Source organism: Quercus robur, chromosome 10 (genome assembly GCF_932294415.1).
Source record: "Quercus robur chromosome 10, dhQueRobu3.1, whole genome shotgun sequence".
NCBI lineage: Eukaryota > Viridiplantae > Streptophyta > Magnoliopsida > Fagales > Fagaceae > Quercus > Quercus robur.
In genome coordinates this window covers 52,787,832-52,807,885 of record NC_065543.1, presented here as the reverse complement: position 1 = coordinate 52,807,885, position 20,054 = coordinate 52,787,832, and the positions used below count along the sequence as shown (strand labels likewise).

The 20,054-nt window shown below is 29.8% G+C and overlaps 1 protein-coding gene across 1 annotated transcript; it reads left to right on the top strand.

Annotated features, from left to right (window-relative positions):
• Window positions 1–3,077: 3,077 nt before the first annotated feature.
• On the top strand, window positions 3,078–13,524 carry LOC126701954 (probable inactive purple acid phosphatase 27). The gene is made up of 12 exons (XM_050400437.1): window positions 3,078–3,350; window positions 7,035–7,126; window positions 7,308–7,374; window positions 7,477–7,599; window positions 7,686–7,778; window positions 7,871–8,000; window positions 8,766–8,847; window positions 8,935–9,067; window positions 10,535–10,740; window positions 10,849–10,974; window positions 12,165–12,474; window positions 13,055–13,524. Exons 1-12 carry the CDS (start codon window positions 3,096–3,098, stop codon window positions 13,358–13,360), a joined length of 1,923 nt encoding a protein of 640 aa, XP_050256394.1. The 5' UTR covers window positions 3,078–3,095; the 3' UTR covers window positions 13,361–13,524.
• The last annotated feature ends 6,530 nt before the right edge of the window (window positions 13,525–20,054 follow it).

Sequence of the window (20,054 nt, the reverse complement as noted above, 5' to 3'; positions counted from 1 at the left end):
ATTAGCTCTCTTACTTTGAGTGAGGAAAATTATTCAGTATTATAATTATGAAACCAACTTTTTTTTTTTTTTTTTTTTCCCATATATAATGGGTGATATTATAAAGTTAAGTAATTATTATTATTATTATTATTTGGTACGAGAAAAGGAAACATTGGTCCCCGAATAATAATTATCCGTATGTGATGAGGAAAACGGAGTTGGACCAAGCGGTCCAAGTATCCAAACGTCTGTGAGCCTTTGAGGTGGGCCCATCATAGTGAGGCACACCTTAATTTTTTGGGCCCGACTCAAGTCAAAGGAAGATAGTTTGTCCACTGATCGTTAGTAATAATTGAGAAATGATTTGATTTTTTTTTTTTAAATATATTTTTTGTTGTTGTAACTTGAAAGGCCATATTGATTCACCCGATACGATTCCTCAAGAATATAACCAAATTATTCGCTTCAAGAAATAATACCTCAAGAGTCAAGAATATATCCAAATTATTTGCTTCAAGAAATAATAGTTTATGAAATCCATAAGATCTTGGATTCAAAATTTCTTGTCAGCATCTTAGGTTCATGTTTATTGATTTCCTCTTTGTTATAACTTGGTGCATTTGAGATGGAGGACTGCATACATTCGAAAGAATAGTCAAGTACTCAAAGAGGTTTGAATATTCTCATTTAGCAAAAAAAGAGTTAGGTTTATCATTAGCATGAAAAGAGGAAATACTTAATTATTAAATAATGTTTATAAGAGCCTGTGATAGTTATACATAGTGTTTGGGTCTTATGGGATACAAACAGTTAAAATTGTGTTTTTTAAAACATAATTTTAGTTAAAATTGTAAAATTATATTTTTCAAACACGTGATTTTATAGGTTGTGTATAATAAGTTGTGTACAATAATTGTTTGTTTATGTTTATACCCCTACAAATCATATTTATTTAACCTAATTAACTAACCAAGTTGATACTTAGGTTTATTATTTAAATCTAGGTTAAACATATACAATCATATTACTTAGTGCAAAAAAGTTAAAAAAAAAAAAAACAGTAATATGATGACCCAAGAAAACTAATGAAACTAATCATTTCAAGGTAAAAATCTGTGGAGGATTTAACCTAACTATCCTCCAGGTAAACAAATCTACTATGATAGAATAGCAGATTACAATAGATTTAAACCTTAAATCTAAAGTTACTTTATGTAGAACTTACTAACACGACCACTTGTAGTTCCGACTCCATGGACCCTTATCTTGGATTTGCTGAACTCAAACACCTCGTTTGTGACTTTGAGATCCCACTCAAATGTTTTAGATCATCAGCAGTTGTTAATCTTGTAGCAGCAACTTTAGATCTACCAGTTCTAATCATATGAGAATGATTTCCGGTAGTAACTTTGACAAGAGAAAGCACAATACCTTTTAGATCTCACAAGTCACAAGAGCACCTCCAAAGTCCTAATAAAACATGCCTTAGGGTTTTTTTTTTAAATACTATGTGAAATAGATCTAAAACCCTAATCACTTATTGGGCCAATGGGCTATTAGGCTTAATTAAAATTCTGCAGAAACCAGGGGTGGCGGTAAGTAAAGCTTAGGGGGTTCAAATGAAACCCCTGAGCTGGCCAAAAGAGAAAAAAAATTATGTATAATAGTTTTTAAACAATTTTATTTTGATAATTTAAAATAAAATTTTGAACTCCTTGACCCAATTTTTTTTTTTTTTTTTTTTTTTTTTTTTTTTTTTTTTAATGTTCAATTGAAATAAGTTTAAATATGATACTCTTGACAAAATTTTAGCTTTTTTAAACAGGAAATGTCACACTAAAAAGCAATTAAACAATTAGACATGGCTGATTCTAAAAAATAAAAAATAGAAAATAGAAAATAGACAAGGGGCATGTGATAGGAGAATGATTGAGTGAAGATAAATGCAAATATTAAAACAACAAAATTTTTCTCAATATAATTATAAAGACCAATAGTTGTCAAAGTTGAATTGAATTGGTAAATAAAATAATTGTAATGAGTAAAGACATAAACTAATAGATAAAAGCATTTTAAGCAATAATAATTAAAATTCACTTATAACAATAATGATTAATATGTTTATTGTATTTAGAAACAATTGATAATTTCTAAAATTTAATCTTAGCAATAATAATTAATATGTTTATTGTATTAAGAAAAAATATATCAAATGAACTTATAGTTTATCTTTTATTCTCTTTTCAACACTATGGATAAATTTGTAATAAGAAAACCACATAAATTGCAAAATCCATTTCTTACTCAAGATTCATCTTCTTAATTCTTGCTGATCCCCCTAGAAAAAAATCATGGAGCCGCCATTGGCAGAAATGCATCTCGATCGGTAGAACATGTTCTCTCAATCGGTCGAACTTGGCATATTTTGAATTTTTGAACTTGTAGTTTCCTTTTTCTTGTATTCTGACTAGTAGTACTTTGAGCATTGTCTAATAAATCCTATAAACTCTAAGATCTATATCTAGATAAATTTATGTTCATGATTTGCCATTTGTTCTAAACTTTTAGAACCTAACAGTAATAATTAGCATTTTTTTTATTATTATATAATTTTATATCGTTTGCATGGATGCAAAGACACTAGGGGTGTGCATGATTATTTTAGGGTTTGTTTTGTTATGAGTTTGGGTACATTTTAACCTGATCTGACCTTTCAAGTTGAAAAATATATTTTTTTAAGTATGAGCATTATTTTAAAACTAAATTCAAAGGTTGATAACTAATATACAGTTTAACCTTTTGTTCTTCACGAAGTTTATATTAGTTTAACGTTGAAACATAATCTGTGCCCACTAAATTTCCTTTCCTTTTCTTTAATTATAGAAAAGGGGACTTCACTATAAAATTTGCCCAACAAATTGTCTTTTACTTTTTCTTTAATTTTTTGCGGTCCTACTTACTGATCTTTAATCATGTAAGTAGACCGCAATAGAAGATATTATCATCACGCACCGACAGTGGCTCTTCTTTTTAAATTTACGTACTTTTTTCCCCCCTATTTATAGTCCTTTGTATACTTCTCAGTTCTCATATCTCAAGAAAACAATACAACAATGGTGATAAGCAAAAAAATACTAACAAACATGGAATACAGAAGCTCTCACTGCTTGTGCTCGAAGTTGTTTACGTTTGTGCTCTTTTGGTGCTGCTTGGCAAGCTTGAGCTTGGCTTCGATTCACAGTCACCATCATGGTAGACATGATGAATTAGACAAGCATCCACTATCAAAGATCAACATTTATAAAACCACTCTTGCACTCCGTAACTCGGTCTCCATTAAAGTGAGCCCACTCATTCTCGGTTTCAAGGTATATAATGCAGTGCTTACTCTAGTGAAAAATGATTAGATAGTTTAGAAGCAATGATCCTTTATTTTATATGAGGGGTGGGCTATATATGTGAGTCCCACCATGAAGCCTATTCTTCAGGTAAGAGGAGGGAACAATATTCCTGAAGTATATAAGTTTTATCCTAATCTAGCTATCTTCTTTTAAGTGGAAGAGTGATACATATATATACCAAAAAAAAAAAAAAATGCGACAATTCTCGTTCATATTTTTCCATTTTGAGTTACTCGTACACATTCTTTTATGGTATTTAATATTTATTTCATGTGTGTGTTGATGTAAGGACAGAACAACGATGTTAGAGCAAAAAGGAACACACTCCTAAAAAGAAAAAAAAAAAATTTTATAATATAATTTGACTGAGAAAATGCCAAACCTCCCAACTGACTCCCAAGAATTCAATTGATCCAAAAAGGTTAAAAAAACTTTTTTTTTTTTTATAATAAAATATTTTAAAATTTTGTTTTACTTTAATTTTTTATAAATTTTTTATGTAGTTATATCCTTTAGGAAAAAAAAGGACCTAAAGACATAAGTTATAGATTAATAAATGTTTAATTATGAGTTATATTGTACATTTAAAAAAAAAAACATTTGTTAATAATTCATTGACTTGTAGGTACAAATTTATTGTAGTTATGTGTACTTTTTTGAATAAATGTGCATAGTTTGATTTTATTTTATTTTTTATTAAAATGTATAAAAAATATTATTGATTAAAATATTTAATGCATCTTAACCATTGCCCCCTTAAGGCATTCATTAACAAAAACCTATATTTTTTAAGGTAGTCTCTTACTTTTGAATATGCATAATATGTGCTTCATCTTTTTTATCAACATATTTAATTTATTTTTTCCTTCAAAAATTTAATGGAGATGGTAATAGGTCTCAAGAACACACACACAGAGCTGGTAGTAATATATATATATATATATATATATATTACTTGTGTCAAATAGCTGGTAGTAAGAAGTTAAAAAATAAAAATTCTACCTCTTTTTTTTATTTTTTATTTTATAATATTTATTTAAAATAGAATAGTTATATTTATGCTTATAGTCTTTCAAAACGGAAGATAATTTTCTAAAGGGTTCTTTGTCTTTGCACATAGAAAGAGAAATTATTGGGACTTGTATAGAATCAATCATATATAATTTTTTAGATTTAAATAAATGTTGATTTTCTTTTTGATAGATAATTGATTGAAATGTATTGAGAAACAAGCATTTTGTATCTTTTTCATTTAAATTTTGTGAAAACTAAATAGATGCTGGTTTTATTTTTCACTTGTTAATTTAGTTTCTAATCTTAGTTTATTTTTTATTCTTAAATTCCAAGAAAATTTTAATTCATGATCTGGCCCTCCAAAGTTGAATTCTTGTTCTGTCTCTATGTAGTGGGTCCATCTGTAATAAGATGATTGAGTTTTTGTGATTGATTATTCTGTGTACATTTCTGTCCAAATATTTGCCAATTGCCAGCATCATTTCGGGGACATCCGATAAAATTGGAACGATACTATTCTCTGATACCATAAAATGATTGACACCCTTTGATAATCTGATTATCAAGAAAACTACAAAGAGTGTCAATCAGAGTGTCAATCAGATTATCAAGAAATGATTGATACCCTTTGTAGTTTTCTGTAAAACATGTAACCCCTAAATTTGAGCATAAAACTTACTCCTTTATGGTATTTTTTAACGTGTAAACTATTAAATATCTTTGAAAACAAACAATAAGTTACTCATGTGTTATATTATTTCCATATCAAATAATACAACATGGAATTTTGTGTTACGTTCAAAACTCATGAGGGGTTAAGTAATATCCACAAAACCTCCCCAAAGTGAGATTAGGTGTTACACAATTACTGATTTACACATAAAAAACAATAATATAAAAAATGTTAAATGTTACACTCAAAAGTTTAGAAGAGTACTGTGTTTTAAGGAAAAATCAATCGAAAGGGATTCTGTAAACACTAAATGGATGCTAGTTTTATTTTTCAGTTGTTGATTTAGTTTTTAATCGTAGCTAGCTTATTTTTTATTCTTGAATTCCTTTTTTTTTTTTTTTTTTAATCCATGATTTGGACCGGAACCAAAGTTGAAATTCAATTCTAGTTTTGTCCCCATGTAGGTGGGTCCATATGTAATAAGATATTTTTTTTTTAGAGTTTCAATCTATGGCGTCCACTCTTGATGATAGCTCTTTATCATTAGATCAAGACACTAATCGGTTTTTGGTGAAAACGGGGATTGAATCGCAGATCTCTTATTCAACTATTAGAGATTTTACCAGTTAAGTTAATTGGAACCCACCATATGTAATAAGATTAATTAAATTTTTGTGAACATTTGGTGGTACATATTTTTACATCATAATATAAACGGAAAAAATATATATATATATATATATATATACACACAAAAAAGATCCCTTATGGTTTTTTTGAAAAATATGGAATTCCTTGAAGTTTTGAGTTATATGACTTAACGTTAGAGAGGTTAACCCAAACCTTTTGTTGTGTTGTTTTGTGTGTAAACTGTTCAATATTCGTGAAAACAAACAATGCGTTATTCATTATGTGAGATGCATTTTATATTATTTTCATATAAAATGGTACCACATGGTGGTTTTATGTTACACTAAAAATCGTAAGGGGCTTAAGTGTTACGCTAAAAGCCTCTAAGAGCACTAGCATCTGAAGATGAAAAAAAAAAAAAAAAAAACTATTTTGTATCATCAAACATCACTTTATCTATTTTACTATTCCATTTCACAATTCACCCAACATTTTAGTTTTTATTTTTACATACAACCCAACAAAATAATATAAACTACCTAATAAAATAATAAAAGTATTCTTCTCTCTCTTTTTTCCTACTCTCTTTTTCTCTTCACACACAACCATAAGATTAAACTATTATTTTTTTCTTTACAACCTATGAACAGTAAGGTTGCCAATTTTTTTAGGTTTACAAACCCAAATGAAGTTCCATTTGAGTGTCTTGGGTTGGAAAATAGCAACTAAGGGGTGTTTACACCCCTCAATGCTAGTGCTCTAAAGAAATTAGATGTTATTTTATTCATAAAACAATTTCGTATGAGAGGTTAAGTGTTACACTCAAAAAGTCATAACTTCAAATTTCATATTTTAAGAGGACACTACTAAGGAATTCTGTAAAAAGATGGTTGACTTCATTAATGTTAGGGTGGTTCATTTGTTGAACATAGTTCTGGTAGCCTTTTTGTTTTTCATTTTTAAATGAACGAGTAATTTCATTTTTAAAGAAAACAATAGAGGTCCATCAATTTACAACTCAAATAAAATATAAAAATTATAAATCTAGTGAGACAAAAACTTGACCGCTTTTTTTCATTTTTCATTTTTATTTTTAATTGTTGTTATGGCTTGGGGTGTGATAAAATTATGTCAGTAATAAAGAGTTCATATATAAGTGATGTTGTATTAATTACAATTTTTTTAAAATAATTTTATTGGCTACACCAATAGTAATTAAATCTACACAGAAACTCACATATATATATTATATACATTCAACCTTTTTGTGATTGATTTCATTTTAAAAAAAAAAACTTTTGTGATTGTAACGATGTTTTTATATTTGATTACAGGGTGAGGACAAAGCATGGGTGACGGTGGATCTTGTAAACCCTGACCCTTCCGAGGATGATTGGGTTGCAGTCTTTTCTCCTGCAAAATTCAAGTACATCTGTGTTACTATAAACTGTCTAGCTTATTGTATTAATTGCGCTTCTTCAGGGATTGAATTTTCATTCATTAACTGAGACTTTGTTCATGGACAATTCCATGGACAATAGTATTATGTAGTAATTATGCATCTTGTTTTAGTCCAGAAATTGATGGAATTTATTTTAAAAATGCAGCTCATCAACTTGTACACCAGAAAATGATGAAATTGAGTCTCCATATTTATGTACAAGCCCAATAAAGGTGTGTATGGTGTAAATTTTGAAACTGAGGTTAAAAGTTACTCTAAAAAACATCTTGGTTCTTGCTTCTCTAACCTATGTGACATGAATGCCTTTCTTCTAGTATAAGTACGCAAATTTCTCCAATTCAAAGTACAGCAAAACAGGCAAAAATTCCTTGAAGTTCGAGTTGATCAATCAGCGGGCAGACTTTTCCTTTGCATTATTTTCTGGCGGTTTGTCAAATGTGTGTCAAGGACTACTCTTTCTACATATTTTCTTATGCTTCAATGATGATATGTTAATAACACTATCATGTGGACTATCTTGCAGCCTAAGCTGGTCGCAGTTTCAAATTTCATATCATTTGCCAATCCAAAAGCACCTGTATATCCACGTCTAGCTCACGGAAAGTTATGGAATGAAGTAAGTTTACACTAATTGATAATTCTCTTTAGAAGCTTCTATAAAAAATAAATTAAAATTACATATATGATTTTTTGATGTTATATATGCAGATGACAGTAACCTGGACGAGTGGCTATTCCATAGATGAAGCTGTTCCATTTGTTGAGTGGGGTTTGAAAGGAGAAACACACATGCGATCCCCAGCTGGAACATTGACAATTGAACAGAACAGCTTGTGTGGTATGTTATAAAATAATCTCATCTACTCATGATTTCACCACTTCACATATATAGTTTTACTATTAATTCCAATTTAATCACACTAGATCTATTTAATTTTTTGGTTTTAGAGAAAGCTTTTAGTGATGTAAGAAGTCCCCGATTATTCACATACTTTTGTATTAGTAAACTATCAGAAAGCAACCATTAGTCGTCAAGTGCATTTGAGATTTGCAACCATTAACTTATATTACTGCTATATTTTTACGCTTTCAATTTATTTTTAAATTATTCACCTAGAGTTCTTAATATCCAAGAGTGCTTCCACACACTGAGTATATAAAGTAACCTTGTTCTATATTACAAACAATTGTATTTCTCAATTTACTTATAGTAATCAGAGATACAATAAATCTTGGGACTAATCCTTTTTCCTTCTAAGAAAGCTCTAGTTTTTTAATCAAGAGAAAAGTTAATAAATGTCTTAAGGTAATTCTTTAACTGGACCCTTTAATAAATAATACTTGAAAATCCTGTCAGTTCAAAATTACATATATGGTTAGAAAGTCTTGATCATTAATTTGCTTATTTCCTCTTTACAAATGTATTACTTATTATTTCTAGGTGTGTTACATGGATCGAGCATGAACTTTTATCACTTTGAAGTTTGAACACAAATTTTCAAGGCCTATACATTTTTTTATATTATTCCTTCTAGAACAGTTTAATTAATGGTATATAGTGTTGTTTCATGATGAGTTTCCTTATTGATTTGCACTTTTGCAGGTGCACCTGCCCGCACAGTTGGTTGGCATGATCCTGGTTTCACACATACAAGTTTCTTAACAAATTTGTGGCCAAACAGTGTGTATGTTTTTAAACTAATTTCCATGACATAAAATTGTTCTTGAAAGTATTAAAGATATTTGCTAAAGGTTGTTATAATGGTTTTCAGGTACTCCTACAGGATGGGTCATATCTTATCTAATGGTTCGTATATCTGGAGCAAAACCTATTCTTTCAAATCATCCCCATATCCAGGACAGGATTCATTACAGCGTGTTATAATATTTGGTGACTTGGGAAAGGTAAAACAAACTCAAAATAATAAACAACAGAAAATAAAAATTGAAAGAAGTATTCACCTTTAAAAAAATCCAATGCATCTAACCAAACTACTAGTACAATGTCAGCAGGAAATTTAAAGATTAAGACATCCACTAACGACTATGCTTCTCCCATGAAATATATGCAAAGCGATGAGATATGAATTAATGTTGATGTGTATTTCACCTAAGGCCTGCAACAATCTTCGGTTTATTGACTTTTTCAAATTTTCATTGATGCCTTCAAATACTCTATATTCTATTGTTGCCTTCTATATCTTCAACTCTTGAGAGTAGAGACAAATAGCAAAACCATATCATCATTTGCCCTAACATTTTTATGATGAGAAGTGTTACGTCCACAACATTTTTAAAACTTATCATTTTCAAAGAAGACCTAATTGTTTTCATGATGAAAAGTGTTACGTTCACAACATTTTTATAACAAATAGGATTCAATTTGATTTTTTTTTAAAATTTTTTTTGAGAGAGTTACAATAGGCTATGCTAATCTTGCAGTTTAAATCCTTTCTCCCCCTAGACCCCAAGTACTTTGTATATGGTTTTGCTATTTGTCTACTAGGCTACTAGGCTCTTATATGTACACAACTTGCATTTAGTCTAGTGATAGTCGGCTCTACCATAAAAGCAAGGGAGGCAGTCGCCTAAGGTTTCAAGTAAAAAAAAAGCCTCCTAATTTTAACCATTATGGCTATTTCTTTCATTGTAATAGTATTAATTAATTTCAAATATTAGCTAATAAATAAAATAATTTTTTTTATCAAAAAAGAAATTCTACATTCACAACATTTTTCAAAATACTTTCATAATAAATTTTAAGTGGCAGGTTGTTACTAGCTGTTATTGGTAATTTAAAAAGTAATTTCAATAGTGAGTTCAAATTATAATTAGTAACAATTTAACACCTACGATTTGTTGTGAAAATGTTGTAAATGTAGCACTCTAAAAAAAGAAAGCAATATACAAAAAATTTCACAACATTTTTCGCAATAGTTTAGTTGACAAACTTTTACTAATTCTCATTTAGGCCTATTACTAACATCATTTTTTTTATTTACCACTATTAATCTGCTACATTAATAGGTGTGAAAAGTTTTGTCAAATTTTTTGTCTCTAATGACTTTCTAACAAAAAAAAAAAAATTCTAGGTAGTTCATGTTAATTAATAATTTTACATCTAAAACAAGAGAATAGAGTTTAAGCAATATTTAAATTATTTTTTTAAAAAAATTATTTTTAAATATATAAAATGTCTCAATTTATTTTTTGCCCTTGAATCTAGTGCTTAAGAATCCTTACCAGAAGTTTAAGGCTCAAATGCAATTCCTTCCCTACAATTGTGTGCATGATTTTATGTTGTTTGCTAAATTAAGTTTCATGTAAATGACGGATGAGGAAAAGATTCACATTTCTTCTTGTTTCCTTTAGGGTGAACGCGATGGTTCAAATGAATACAGCAATAAAGACCCGGGTGCACTTAACACTACCGATCAACTGATCAAGGACTTGCCAAATTATGATATAGTATTCCACATAGGAGATCTAGCATATGCAGATGGATACATTGCAGATTGGGACCAATTCACATCACAGGTGGAGCCCATTGCATCAGCTGTTCCATATATGGTTGCCAGGTTTGTGTAACTGATCATTCCTTGTTTTCATCTATATTAAGATTTAGATTTTAGGTATTACTTAATGAAAATGGTCTTCAATAAATTTTTTAGTTGATCATTTTGCAGTGGTAATCATGAACGAGATTGGCCGGATTCAGGTTCCTTCTATGCAGGTACAGATTCAGGTGGGGAATGTGGTGTGATTGCTGAGACCTTATACTACGTTCCTGCAGAGAATAGAGCTAAGTTCTGGTAAATGGCATATTTATTCTTCTGGTAGTTTTATCCATTGCATTAGTAGGATGAGCCTCAACAATATAGGAAACATACATACTCACATTGGAATAAACATCTTTGTGTATATATAGATTACATGGAGAGCATTTTTTGGTATTAGTTTTACATAAATGGCATATATATATTATATTTTTTCCTGGTAGTTTTATCCATTGCATTAGTAGGATGAGCCTCAACAATTCAGGTAACATACTCACACTGGAATAAACAGCCCTGTGTAGATTACATGGAGAGCATTTTTTGGTATTAGTTATATACATAAAAGAAGATATATTACATACTAATGGTTCATAAAACAATAACTCCACCCAAGAACTAGCGCATGGCATTTAAGCACTTGCTACGCTTTGGTTAGTCAATGACCTTGTTAGTTTGTGGTGCACATGTAGTAGCTCGTATATATCTTCTATATTTGTATGGGATTTGGATTGTGACAGTGTTGCATGGTCATGTACTGAGTCTCAAATTGAGTGATTTAATAAGTTGATATAAGGTACATGAGCCATTATAAGGAATCCTAATTGAGATTAGTCATGTATGCTATAGCCCATATGCTACTAGTGCTTCCTCAAATTTTAACGAATCATATCAAGTGAGATTGTAATATCCCAGATTGTCAAGATTCGGATTTTGATCGAAAGTGTTGCATGGTTGTGTGTTAACTGTTAAAGTCCACAAGGGTGAGATACGCAAAGAAATGAGTCATGTACAACTATTGCATTTACATTTGTAATCTCCTGTTATATTGAATATTGCCATTATTAATTATAGAACTAAACCCTAGAAGGTGCTTTTCTGTTTGATTTTGATGATGCATAAAATCGTTAGTGAGTTGAATGTCCACACGCATGGCGATTAGGGCACCTAAAGAACAAAAGAGGTGAAGAACTTACAGAGAGCACTAGTAGGGTGCTGGCTAAAAAGTCTCTGAAGGTTAAATCAGTGATAGAAAAATTTTCAATAACTCAAAAGTGCAAAAACTAAGGAATTTTACGTTTTTTAGACATTCAACTCATTGACGATTTTGTGCATCATAAGATTAAATTAAAAATAGCGGAGTTGAACTCTTGGTCCATTTTCTCCAAGTTGTAGAGCATGCTTTTTCATTCTTAGGTTTTGTGACCACAATTTCAATTAATATGCAGGTATTCAACGGATTATGGCATGTTTCACTTTTGTATAGCTGATAGTGAGCATGACTGGAGAGAGGGTACAGAACAGTATAAGTTCATTGAGCACTGCCTTGCATCAGTTGATAGACAAAAACAACCTTGGTTAATCTTTGCTGCTCATCGTCCCCTTGGCTATTCCTCAAACAACTACTTTGGCCAAGAAGGCTCGTTTGATGAGCCCATGGGAAGGGATGATTTGCAGAAGCTTTGGCAGAAGTACAGGGTGGATATTGCATTTTATGGCCACGTCCATAACTATGAAAGGACATGCCCCATTTACCAGGTATGGTTAAAGCTAGATATATGGAGTAGCTCATTCTCATGCATACATTAGTAAAAGTAATTTATTTCTTAATAAGTTAGTATCTATGCAACTCTTGCTCACACACCACCATTGAATGTTGCATTTTGTGTTGCTCAATGCATGCAATAAATGCTTCCGGGAGGTGCTTAAATCATTACCTATTAATAGATCTTTTGAGGGTATTGATATAGTTTTGGTACTCAAAGCAATGGAACCAGTTAAAAAACGTAGTCGAGTTTTTGGATAATTTTTGGACACTTTGGAACCATTAAAAAGATTGAAAAAAAGCTTTTTAGATAGTGAGTCAGAAACTCGACCCCATTGCTTAATATAAGCTTTTATTGTCATGCAAAATTTTTCATTAGTTATATGTAGAAGAATAACCTATTAAACAATGCAAATCCCCAATTGCAGCTCTTAATTATCCAACTCTTTATAGCTTAACATTACAATATCTTTCTCTTTTCAATTTCCTCGTAGTGAATTTCCTATTAACTTTAAGATCAGTTGCATGCGATTTTCTCTAATCATGTATTATTAATTAATGCTGGTGGTGTAGAACAGATGTGTTAATTCAGAAGAATCTCATTATTCGGGTACCATGAATGGAACCATCCATGTTGTTGCTGGCGGGGCAGGGCACCACTTGGGATCATTCTTCAAAGGGATACCTGATTGGAGTTTATACAGAGACTATGACTTTGGATTTGTCAAACTGACAGCATTCAATCGCTCTTCTCTCCTCTTTGAGTACAAGAAGAGCAGAGATGGGAAGGTATATGATTCCTTCACTATTAATAGAGAGTACAAAGATATCTTGGCTTGTGTACATGACAGTTGTGGACCAACCACCTTGGCGTACTGAACTTTGTTTTTTAGATTTCCTTGGAGGAAGCTTATGTGTGATGTTTGATGGAATAAGCAACATTGCTTCCATTGAGGCAATCATGCAAATGTTTTAACAAAATGATATCTTTTCTTTTTCTTGTATCTTACTATTTGGTCTAATGAAATAACTTATTTATCTGAAAGAAAGAAAGAAAAAGAAAATTATGTTATGTTGCATTTGGATTTTGCATGTTATGTGTTCCTTTGATGTCAATTTTAACACTGGCTTTGGTATCTTAAAATGACATCATCTCCATTTGATTAAGATATGAATTTATAACTAATTTTCACAATTATTCCAATTTTTTTTTTTTTGGGTGGCTCCACTTTTTACACATTTTTTCCTATCCATTTCAATAAACCTCAAGTATTCATATTTATATATTACTTAAACTGTCACAAATTGTTAGTCTTGTATTCCATTTTAGGATGTCCTAAAATTTTGTCATGTTTCTAAAATTGAAAGCCATGAATTTATTGAATTTTCTATTATGTCCCTACTAAACACACACACTTTAAATGATAAATTTTTTTGAGAACTTTGTTTAAGAGTAATTTTGAAAATTTATATCTTTTTATTTAAAAGACAAGATAATAAATAATATTCCCTTAAAAAGTTTTGTTTTCTAAATAAGACAAACAATTTGAAATGTAGTTAGTATTTGTATTTTTTTTTTGACAAAAAGAATAAGTAGGAGCATTGACTTGTCTTAAACTAGCAACTAGTCAAATGTCTAAAATCACACAATCGTGAATTCATGGTCATTTCTAAAAGGTAATTGAAGAGTGCAATCTACTCTAAAGAAATCTTAGTGATGGAGAGGGTATATCTTGCATTCGATATATGCTGAATCCCTATTACAGTATATGGATTCCAATATTTCTATTTTGACACTTTAGTTAGCGAGAGTGCAACAAGTTGATAACTAAATTCAATCACAATGAGCAATTTACTCTCCATTATCAAATCAATCACAATATTAGTAAAGTAATAAAACAATTGAATGATAGGTTACGAGATGAGAAAGTAGTGTTAAACAACTGTTCTATCATTACGATCATTATGGGATTTGATGATGTTTGTAAATAATTTTTTGTCCATCTAAAAATTTAAATGACATTATTAGCCTTTCTTAGACAAGATTGCATTTTACTCTTAAAAACGATTTGAGCCATGGTTGCAAAATGGAGTGTAATAGAGCACACCTTTATGTGAGAGAAGAGTGTAATACACTAAATAATTAATTATTCTTTTTTCTTTTGTTGTAATGCCCTTAATTTAAAAAATATATAGAAATGATAACAAGGTAAGGTGAGGTCTAATCATGAGGTTCTTTTCCTCTCTTTAGGTGGGAGGTGGGTTGGGGGTATTTTATTATTCTTACAAGGCAAATTTGACATTGATGAGATATAAATAAAAAAGATAATGACCAACATTTATGAGAGTTTTAAGATAGATTATAATATAATATGTATAAAACATTAACTTATAAATAGGAGAGAGAGAGAGAGATGGGATGAGGGGAGGGGGACAAAATGTGTCATTCCGTCATGTGTTTATTGCAGGAAAAATTGGCACAAGACGACAAGATGGAATAGGGCATGACAGAGCATTTTTGACGGATTGAGATTATGTGCAATACCCTAGGTCCCATCTCTCTCTCTCTCTCTCTCTCTCTCTCTCTCTCTCTCTCTCTCTCTCTCTCCTATTTATAAGTTAATGTTTTATACATATTATATTATAATCTATCTTAAAACTCTCATAAATGTTGGTCAGTATCTTTTTCATTTATATCTCATCAATGTCAAATTTGCCTGGTAAGAATAATAAAATACCCCCAACCCACCCCCCACCTAGAGAGAGGAAAAGAACCTCATGATTAGACCTCACACTACCTTGTTATCATTTCTATATATTTTTTAAATTAAGGGCATGACAACAAAAGAAAAAAAGAATAGTTAATTATTTAGTGTATTACACTCTTCTCTCACATAGGATATTGCACCCTTGGTATGGATGGTTGAGATTTAAAATTGCTTTTACAAATTTAAATCTCAACCATTAAATATAAAAACGAGTAAAAGTAAAAATATAAAGGTAAAAAAGTAAAATAAGTAAAATAAAAATTGTAATTGTCCGTTACAATTGCATTTAGCAATTGCACCGGATCCCAATTCATTTTTGACACCTTATTGAAAGACATATAAGATGTAACAATTTGGACTTTTATAATCATTTGAGGGTTGATATAATATGTTGATAAAATTTGTATTTTAGTATATGATTACAGAAGGAAAAGAAAATTTACATGTCATTACTTCAATATTTATCACAACCTACAGTACTATATTTAGAAACTTGAAAGATGTATTTTTGTCTCACCTGTTTGGCCAATTCCATATATTGTTCAAAATTTGGAGTCTCATTTCTCAACCAAAAAAAAAAAAAAAAAAATGGAGTCTCGAAGATCTTATTTTTCTTTATTCTTTAATGGAGGACAGTACTCGCAAGGTTGGACTCCGGTTAATCTTTTCAATAACAACCTTTTTTTTATGAGAAAATTCTTAATTACAACTTGGGTTTTCTTCCTAGGAGAAATGTCCTATTATTAATAGGGTCTAAAAAGCTTTTTATCGTAGGTCATTTTTAGCAACAAAAATGCAATTTACATTTACTAACTTTGCTAAAAAATCATTTTAGTCATTTAAGTTTGAAGTTTGTTATTTTCGTTTAGTAACTTCTAATTTAAAGGACCAAATTAAATAATTTTAAAAAAATTTAGTAGGTGTAAGCTATATTTATGCCTCTTTTCTTGTGTGTGTTTTTTTCAAGACTAAAGTACACTTATTAATTGTCCTCAAAGTTTGTGGTTATTTTATATCTAAGAGTGTGTATTGATTTCTTTAGGGAGTTATTTTGACCATTCACGTTTCAGTTAAAAAAAAAAAAATTATTTAGGCCTTAATATTTGACTTTTCATATTAATATCCATATATATATATATATATATATATTTGCTTGAAAACTTGTTTTTAAGGGGGATCAAACCCCCGAACTTAACAAGGCTACAAGGTCCGGGTACCACTTGGGTGCAAGGCCCAATCGTATTAATATCCATACTATTTATTTTTGTTAGTAATCTAACCATATATAATATGTTTGATTATATATATATATATATATATATATAAAATAATGAAATTCTTTCTACTAAAAAAAATGAGTAATGAAATTACTACATTTTACAGCAATTTAAAGTCATTATTTTATAACATAAATAAACACTAAGAGTGAAGAAAATTGGTCTTTGCCATTTTTAAAAAAAACAATCTAGCGTTTTGCCCCCTTTCCTAAACTAATTAGAGAAATACTTCTCCTTTGAAACTCGATTTTCTAAAAATCGAGTTTCAATTTAAAACTTGATTTTTGGACAATTGAGTTATAACAAATTGAAAATAAATATAAAATTTTTTTTAGAGTCTTATAGTGGCGTTTTAAGAAGTCCTATAACGACGTTTTAAGACCTTATAGCGGCTATTTGGAACTCGAACTCCACAAACTCGAGTTCCATGTAATTTTTTTTTTTTTTTAAAGTTTAATCGCCCCATACCTATAGTGACATTTTAAAGACCCTATAGTAGCGTTTTAAAACTCAATTTTTGGCCAATTGAGTTATAATATAGGCATTTCCCTAATTAGTTTGGAAAATAGAGCAAAATGCTAATTTTTTTTTTGAAAGAGTCATTTGCCCATTTTCTCCCACTAAGAGTACTTAATGGTCAAATTATTAATTGAAATGAATAATATAAAAATATAATCAAACATAAAAAATTAAAACGAAAACTTTTAAACATAAATAATTAAAATAAAAATGAACCTAAATTTTAATGGTCAAATTGTACATAATTTCTTTTTAAAGAAACATCAATCTCAAATATCAAATCGCGCGATCAGTTCTTACCAAACATTCACGTGTTCACGGAGATGAAAGATAAGAAATGACCTTTGCTTGGCCTTTACTTCTTCTTCTTTTCTTTCTTTTTTTATTGGTAAATTGTTTTTTATTCATGTGTTAATTGTTAACAGCTATTGCATTGTTAAAAAGAAATTGAAGCAAGAGTAAAGAAATAAATATCTTTTTAATGGATTCCGATTAATGGATTTGGATTAAGTGTAATAGTTTACAATTGTGAGAAGAAAAAGTTGAGACAATAAAATGTTAATAAAGTTAAAAGTTAAAAAATAAAAGTTCTAAACAAATAATTAAAATTAAAAGTAAATTTTTTAACTTTCAATTTTAACCAAGGAAAATATCTTGCATGATCCATAGAAAAATGGAGTAACTATAATAAAAAATTCAGAGGCTGTTTGGTAACGTTGTTTAAACAAAAGTTTTCACTGTTTAAACAACACAACATGTATTTCTACAACAGATTTTCATCCACACGTATTTTCACAACACTTAAATAACATTACTAGAATAACATTACCAAACGGACCCTCAATTTTAACGAATATACTTTGACACTCCATAACTCATACTATTTTTGAAAGAATATTCTTTTTTTAATACTTTTTTGCTTTTTGTAATGCTTTTTTGCTTTGTTTTTTACTTAATAATGACCATTTTTTCAACACTTCATAACCCATACTATTTTTGAAAGAATATTCTTCTTCTTACACATTTTTGCTTTGTTTCTTTACTTAATAATGATTATTTTGAGAGGAATGTTATGTTCATAATATTTTCACAATATTTTACAACAAATCCTAAGTAGCAGATTGTTACGGGTTGTTATTGTTAGGGAAAAAAAGTAATCTCAGTAATAAGTTTGAATTTGAACCAATTAATAACAACTAACCACCTATAATTTGCTGTGAAAATGTTGTAGACGTAACATCTCTCTTATTTTTAAGTCACCAACTCAAGTCACCCCTCTCTATCCATTTTTTTGTTCTTTAAAAAAAAAAAAATAATAATAATGACCAAAAGGAAGAGGACGATAACAACATTGCAAATTGAGAAAGGAGGTAGGAGCATCGTTACCTTCTTTTTTTGAAAATCAATAACAAATCTTTTTTTTAATATTATTTTTGTTGATGTTTTTTTGATGAAGACAGAGACATCTTTTAACTTTAAGCTACCATGGACCTTTGAAATTAAAACTATTATCGACCCGTTATTGTGCTTAGGCGCATGCTGATTGAACCACCAAAATTTTCATTTCAATTTATGGTGAACTTATCTTATATGCTCTCCATATATGGTTAGTAAACTGCCACCACAGCGCCTATAAATCACTGTATGTGTGTCTATATATATATATATATATATATGACATCATGATTTTAGGACCACACCATTTGTCGCTTGTTTTACTAAAATTTTTGTCCCAACTTAATAATGAATATGATCGACGAACCATTATTTTCATGCGAATTCATTACATTCTTATATGGCAATTTAGAATGCAAAGGCACGGGTATGGGTATGTTATAGTGACACGAGCAATTTTAAAAAAAAATTATAATTTGATGTGACAAATAAGACATTGTTATGATACGGATATGATAGAAGTATGACACCCCAAATAAAGTGTCCGTGCATCCTAAATGACAACCCATAATTCTATTACCAATGCATCACTACAAGTTGATGAGACGCAAGACTGTGATTGGTGAACTATCATTTTTATTTGACGCGTCAATTTTTATTCACTATTCATAACCATAATCACAATCATGATAGGGTAGTGACAATAATGGTAACGCATTTCATTAAATAAATTTTCTCTATGTGAGATGACAATAGAGACGGTTTTCCTTTTCTTCAGATGATCCCAAAACCTAATAATTTTTTTCATGTTTAAGACCTTACTGATAGGGGTGTCAATTTTTGACCTAACCCACAAACACAATACAAATAAACACAGATTTTTGCAGGTTAGGGTTGGGCCTTAGCTTTGGGTCATAAACGGGTGGATTTGAAAGCGACATAATAAGAAACGTGTCGATTTGAAAGCGACATGATAAGAAACGTATCATAAACGGGTTAACCCGCATGACCCGCCATAGACACGTTTGACATGTTAATTTATTTGTGTCAACCTAAAATGACCCATTTAACAAAACCCGTTTAATTTGTATAACAAATAAATATTCATTTTAGCTTATCAAATATATATATATATATATATATTCATTTTATTTTAGATTTGTCATACACCTTTTATATCTAACCTATATTTTAAACTTAAAAAGAAATGTGAGTAATTACAAAAATTTACAAGTAATATAATTGTAAATTGAAACTTTATAAACCCTAGTCATGATCAGTTTACTGTTTGCACCAACTCTTTCAATATTGAACTATATTATTTTGAATTTGGGTTGAAGTGTATGCATTTCTTTTGGAGAGTAAAGAATTTATTTCTAGAAAGATGTTATATTTTTGTTCAACTATGTTATTTTGAATGTGAATTGAGGACTTGAAGTGTATGCATTACATTTGGGATATAAAAAACTTATTTCTATATATGGATGTTATATTTAATATTAAGTGGGTTGAAATAGGTTGTGTCATATTCGTGTCAACCCAATACGATTTGTTTATTAAGTATGTCAAATGGGTTGGGTAATGTCAACCTAGGTCATTAACAAGACGGGTTAG